The 7,153-nt window shown below is 45.8% G+C and overlaps 1 protein-coding gene across 1 annotated transcript; it reads left to right on the top strand.

Moving 5' to 3' along the window:
* Positions 1 to 1,937: 1,937 nt before the first annotated feature.
* LOC311248118 (receptor-type tyrosine-protein phosphatase F-like) lies at positions 1,938 to 7,113 on the top strand (the record flags this gene model as incomplete). Its single annotated transcript, XM_084339064.1, has 3 exons — positions 1,938 to 2,057; positions 5,401 to 5,555; positions 6,828 to 7,113. Coding segments are annotated over 3 exons (561 nt in total), but the record flags the coding sequence as incomplete, so codon positions are not given.
* Between the last annotated feature and the right edge of the window lie 40 nt (positions 7,114 to 7,153).

The following is a 7,153-nucleotide window of genomic DNA, read 5'->3' as shown; positions in this document are numbered from 1 at the left end:
TGACGGTAATTCCAGTTATTTTTCGACGCTTCATCGTTCAATGGTAACGTATTATTGCTTAAGCTTTAGCGAACACACTAGCAGTCTGCTTAGATAGAGCGCTGGTATTGAACTGTGAAATTCACAAGTTTGGCGCTTGTAATAGGCTACGTACTGTATGTAGGCTTACAGATAGTGGAAATTAGCCCGGGAAGCGCGCAAAAGTGCAATACATTAAGAACGTAAATGTATTTGCTGATATATTTGAATTTTTACAGAATGTTTGATACACGCCAAGGTAGGTATGGCCACGGCCCTACTGGCCATACCGGTTCCACGGCCTATGCTACAGTCTTTTACTCTGATTCATAGGAACTGGATATACATACAAAGTAAACATACCTACATATACTACAGTATTTAACCCTGATTCATAGGAACTGGATATACATACAAAGTAAACATATCTACATATACTACACTCTTTTACCCTGATTCATAAACACTGGATACAGTATAAAAAGTAAGTAAACTCTTACCACCTTGTATAGGCGATTGCTATTCCTCACTAAAAATAAATAAAATAAAAGTAACTATAGGTGTGAGCGTGTGCATGCGTGTGTGTGTGACCCTTCTAGAGGTCTGTGCAAATGAGAAAAATTCCCAACCTATCCGTGAGAAAGCGAACTCCAGATGGTCTATTTAGATAAAAGCACGGTGGAGTGATAAGACTTCCTCGGCTGAGCGCAGCTGAATGGTGTTTTCTGTGGATAAGAGGGACATAGTGTGAAGTGGGCCGGGAGGGGGGGGGGGGGGGGGGGGGGGGGAGCTCTACCGTTAGCCCAAAGCCTCATCCATACCCAGCTGTGTCCTGTGGAAATATGGAGCCAGGTGGCTGCTCCTGCTGTCACCCCACCCCCCCGGCCACGGGCATTTAGAGCCCCCCCCCCCCCCCCCCAGTCGTCACGGCACCCAGTGATGGCAAATATGCTGAGAGCTACATAACAAAGCGCGGCGGTCCGGCACGACAGTTAGCTAATTGGAAATAATCACACCCCGGTGGAAATGAAAGTCAGCGTTTTAATCTGCATTTGATGTCCGTCTCTCCGTCTCGCACAGTCTGGGCTTGCTTCCTCTGGCGCTCAAATTGAGGTTTTGAGATGGAAGGGGGAGAAGAAGAGGGGAACACACACACACAGCGCTGGAGCCGTTTCTGCGCCGCTCCTAATTGGACGTTGATCTCAAAGAGTTTTCCCACCAGAAAACATGTCTCAAAAAATATGTCCGCTTGTTAATCAGTGTCTTTTTTTGCTTGCTTGTTTGTTTTTCAATCAGTCACTTTGAGTGTTAGTAGTTAGTTAGTGTTAGCAGGCGGCCGCAGTCGTCCCAGCTAGGGGTGAGGCGATACGGGTGACTCACGATACCGTGCTGATATTTGTGGCCCTCGATAACGATAATATCACGATACACGATAATGGATATATTGCAAGGAATTGTGATATCTGTGTAACTGAAGAAGAAAAAAATACCCATAAAAAGGCAAAAAGCAGGAATTATGTATTTAGAATTTACATGAAAGATTCTCATCACAAACTGGCCAATTGTACCTGAAACAACGTACAGTACAACAAATTGCATAGTGTCTCTTTAACACACACTGACCACAACTTGATTATTATTTACTAATAATTTGTCCCCAATGGAAAACTTTGTTACCATCTGCAATAAAAATATATACCGGGTATCTGTTTTATCTAACGAGATAAAGTCTGTTAACCTCATCCAATAATTTCTATTGCACTAAAATGCAAGCCCAAAACAATATATTTATTTATTTTTAATAAATATCGATACTTGCCGTCACTGTATCAATATAATATCTATCTCAATATATTGCCGTATGGATGGATCCTCCTGCCCCTAGTCTTGACCGTGTTGTCTCTCTCTCGTCTGTCCAGGTGAAGTGTGATCAGTACTGGCCGGTGCGCGGGACGGAGACCTACGGCATGATCCAGGTCACCATGCTGGACACGGTGGAGCTGGCCACCTACAGTGTCCGCACCTTCGCCCTCTACAAGGTACCTCCTCCACCCTCCTGCTGCTGCTGAGTGATGCCAGTTGAAGAACTCTGTCATGTTATTTCTATGGCTGGGAAAGTTCAGTCAATATTTATGAACACAGGCGACTCTCCTAAAAGCAGAAGAGCGAAGGCTCGTTCCAACCGCCTCCAGCCAAGTCTAGCAGCACGGCTGCCTTCAATACATTTGTGATGTAGAGGCGCAGACAGACACAAGGTACATGATGTAGAGGAGCAGGCAGAGACACGAGGTACATGATGTAGAGGAGCAGACAGACATGAGGTACATGATGTAGAGGAGCAGACAAGGTACATGATGTAGAGGAGCAGACAGACATGAGGTACATGATGTAGAGGAGCAGACAGACATGAGGTACATGATGTAGAGGAGCAGACAGAGACACGAGGTACATGATGTAGAGGAGCAGACAGACATGAGGTACATGATGTAGAGGAGCAGACAGACACGAGGTACATGATGTAGAGGAGCAGACAGACACAAGGTACATGATGTAGAGGAGCAGACAGAGACAAGGTACATGATGTAGAGGAGCAGACAGACACGAGGTACATGATGTAGAGGAGCAGACAGACACAAGGTACATGATGTAGAGGAGCAGACAGAGACACGAGGTACATGATGTAGAGGAGCAGACAGACACAAGGTACATGATGTAGAGGAGCAGACAGACACGAGGTACATGATGTAGAGGAGCAGACAGACACAAGGTACATGATGTAGAGGAGCAGACAGACACGAGGTACATGATGTAGAGGAGCAGACAGACACAAGGTACATGATGTAGAGGAGCAGACAGACACAAGGTACATGATGTAGAGGAGCAGACAGACACGAGGTACATGATGTAGAGGAGCAGACAAGGTACATGATGTAGAGGAGCAGACAGACACAAGGTACATGATGTAGAGGAGCAGACAGACACAAGGTACATGATGTAGAGGAGCAGACAGACACGAGGTACATGATGTAGAGGAGCAGACAGACACGAGGTACATGATGTAGAGGAGCAAACAGACACAAGGTACATGATGTAGAGGAGCAGACAGACACAAGGTACATGATGTAGAGGAGCAGACAGACACAAGGTACATGATGTAGAGGAGCAGACAGACACAAGGTACATGATGTAGAGGAGCAGACAGAGACACGAGGTACATGATGTAGAGGAGCAGACAGACACGAGGTACATGATGTAGAGGAGCAGACAAGGTACATGATGTAGAGGAGCAGACAGACACAAGGTACATGATGTAGAGGTGCAGACAGACACAAGGTACATGATGTAGAGGAGCAGACAGACACGAGGTACATGATGTAGAGGAGCAGACAGACACAAGGTACATGATGTAGAGGAGCAGACAGACACAAGGTACATGATGTAGAGGAGCAAACAGAAGGTACATGATGTAGAGGAGCAGACAGAAGGTACATGATGTAGAGGAGCAGACAGACACAAGGTACATGATGTAGAGGAGCAGACAGAAAGTACATGATGTAGAGGAGCAGACAGACACAAGGTACATGATGTAGAGGAGCAGACAGACACAAGGTACATGATGTAGAGGAGCAGACAGACATGAGGTACATGATGTAGAGGAGCAGACAGACACAAGGTACATGATGTAGAGGTGCAGACAGACACAAGGTACATGATGTAGAGGAGCAGACAGACACGAGGTACATGATGTAGAGGAGCAGACAGACACAAGGTACATGATGTAGAGGAGCAGACAGACACAAGGTACATGATGTAGAGGAGCAGACAGACACAAGGTACATGATGTAGAGGAGCAGACAGAAGGTACATGATGTAGAGGAGCAGACAGACACGAGGTACATGATGTAGAGGAGCAGACAGACAGAAGGTACATGATGTAGAGGAGCAGACAGAAGGTACATGACGTAGAGGAGCAAACAGACACAAGGTACATGATGTAGAGGGGCAGACAGACACGAGGTACATGATGTAGAGGAGCAGACAGACACAAGGTACATGATGTAGAGGAGCAGACAGACACAAGGTACATGATGTAGGAGGAGCAGACAGACACGAGGTACATGATGTAGAGGAGCAGACAAGGTACATGATGTAGAGGAGCAGACAGACACAAGGTACATGATGTAGAGGCAGACAGACACAAGGTACATGATGTAGAGCAGCAGACAGACACGAGGTACATGATGTAGAGGAGCAGACAAGGTACATGATGTAGAGGAGCAGACAGACACAAGGTACATGATGTAGAGGAGCAGACAAGGTACATGATGTAGAGGAGCAGACAGACACAGGTACATGATGTAGAGGAGCAGACAGACACAAGGTACATGATGTAGAGAGCAGACAGACACAAGGTACATGATGTAGAGGAGCAGACAAGGTACATGATGTAGAGGAGCAGACAGACATGAGGTACATGATGTAGAGGAGCAGACAGACACGAGGTACATGATGTAGAGGAGCAGACAGACACAAGGTACATGATGTAGAGGAGCAGACAGACACAAGGTACATGATGTAGAGGAGCAGACAAGGTACATGATGTAGAGGAGCAGACAGACACAGGTACATGATGTAGAGGAGCAGACAGACACAAGGTACATGATGTAGAGGAGCAGACAGACACAAGGTACATGATGTAGAGGAGCAGACAAGGTACATGATGTAGAGGAGCAGACAGACATGAGGTACATGATGTAGAGGAGCAGACAGACACGAGGTACATGATGTAGAGGAGCAGACACGAGGTGGAGGCGGTTGGAACGAGCCTCGAGACTCGTCAACTGCTCTGTTGACAGTGAACAGGAGACTTATTTTGTGGAGCCACAGAATTGTTTGTTTTCTTTTATTTATACCCAAATGAGCTTCATGTTCTCGAGTGGTCTCAGTTCTGAACATGTTCTCAGTGTCACCTTCACCATCTTTCCCAACTCATTGTCTGTGGAGCAGCTTCAGACCTGATGACATCACAGGTTTGAGTCGTAGCACTTTGTTTGGGAGAGAGTTGTTCATGTTCACTAATATGATTTTATCTTCGGTCATAGGAAGAACACGTATGAACTCTGAAACCAAGGACATTTTAAATAAGGAATGGTCATCACGTCAGAATACCAGTGTGAATACAGATGACCCTTCCTTCTTTTTATAATTCCCTTGTCTGAAACTGAAAATTCCCTTGTAACTCTACAATAACACCCTCTCTCTCTCTCTCTCTCTCTCTCTCTCTCTCTCTCTCTCTCTATCTCTCTCTCTCTCTCTCTCTCTCTCTCTCTCTCTCTCTCTCTTCTCTCTCTCTCTCCCCCTCCTCCCCCCCCTCCCCTCCAGAACGGCTCCAGTGAGAAGCGAGAGGTGCGTCAGTTCCAGTTCATGGCCTGGCCGGACCATGGGGTGCCGGAGTACCCCACCCCCATCCTGGCCTTCCTCAGACGGGTCAAGGCCTGCAACCCGTCAGACGCCGGGCCCATGGTGGTCCACTGCAGGTGGGCACACAGCACATGCTGTACAGGTCCGGAGGCAGCGTGGGCTGCTTGTTGACTTGTTAGGCGTCAGAGTGCTACTTGTTGAGAGGAAAGGGTGTTTAAGGTGTTCTAGTGTAGTTTTAGTGGCTGTAGTCACAACGATTTGTCATGAAAACTAATATATTGAATTGAGGCATTTAATATATTCAAATATATTTAGATTAGATTCAAATGTATTGTCGTCATGCAGCACAAGTACAGTACAGCGCAAGGGAATTTGGCATCCAACCAGAGTGCAAATGTAACAGTAAAGTGCAATAGTAATATACAATGTACAGGTGATTAAACTATAAAATATATAAATTAGTACCACTGAGTATAGTGCTAATCAGGTGAAAGTACAGAGTTATAGTATAAAATGTACAGTGATAAAGCTATAAAGACACTATGGTAGTAAATCATACTGGCCAGCAGTGTAAATAGTAAGAGTAGGTAAGGGATATGTACAGATATAGATATAGTATCTACAGATATGTAAAAAACTTAAAGTTGTATGTACCGGTAGGTATGTACAGACAGAACTATGTATATATATATATATTAGGGCTGACCCCTATTAGTCGAATAGTCGACTAATCGATCGAAAGGAGCCGTAGTCGACTGCCAACCTCTTAGTCGAATACAAAAAAAAATAAAAAATATTTATTTATTTATTATATATAATTTTTTTATTAAATTTTTTGTATCATTCTTTCCCAAAGAAAAGAGGCCTAGAAGCGTGGCTAACGCTAATGGCACGCATACCAGAGACTAACTGCCTACGAAAACAGGCACAGAGGCACTGAAAGAGGATTTCACCCATCTAATGAACACACTAGACTAGACAAATATCAAGATGTATCCATCAGTGGACCAATTGCATGCTTTTGCAGAGGACAAGAAGCCTTCAGTCGACTCCTTCAGACATTAAGCACCCCCACAGCCCAAATGGAATGATTAAAAAAAAAAAAGATTCTCTGCTAATTTCGGCCAATCATAGTCGACTATCCAAATCCTTAGTCGGGGACAGCCCTAATATATATATTAGCAGAGAATCTTTTTTTTTTTTTATCATTCCATTCCATATATATATATACACAGCATTATTGTACATGCTACCATACAGTTATACGGGTTATATTTGAATACTGTATCTTGTTGTGATAACATGTCAGTTTAACGATGTTCACCTCTCTCTCTCTCTCTCTCTCTCTCTCTCTCTCTCTCCCCCCCCCCCCCCCCCCCCCCCCACAGTGCGGGCGTGGGTCGTACCGGTTGCCTGATCGTCATCGAGGCCATGCTGGAGCGCATGAAGCACGAGAAGTCCGTGGACGTCTACGGCCACGTGACCTGCATGCGCGCCCAGAGGAACTACATGGTGCAGACGGAGGACCAGTACATCTTCATCCACGAGGCCCTGCTGGAGGCCGCCACCTGCGGCAACACGGAGGTCCCCGCGCGCAACCTGTACGCCCACATCCAGAAGCTCACCCAGCCCCCGCCCGGAGAGACCGTGACCGCCATGGAGCTGGAGTTCAAGGTGACTGACCTACTGGACATGCAGTGCACGACGTCAACGG

This window comes from Notolepis coatsorum (assembly GCF_963971535.1).
Source record: "Notolepis coatsorum genome assembly, contig: SCAFFOLD_4366, whole genome shotgun sequence".
NCBI lineage: Eukaryota > Metazoa > Chordata > Actinopteri > Aulopiformes > Paralepididae > Notolepis > Notolepis coatsorum.
This window is presented reverse-complemented; position numbering and strand designations above follow the sequence as displayed.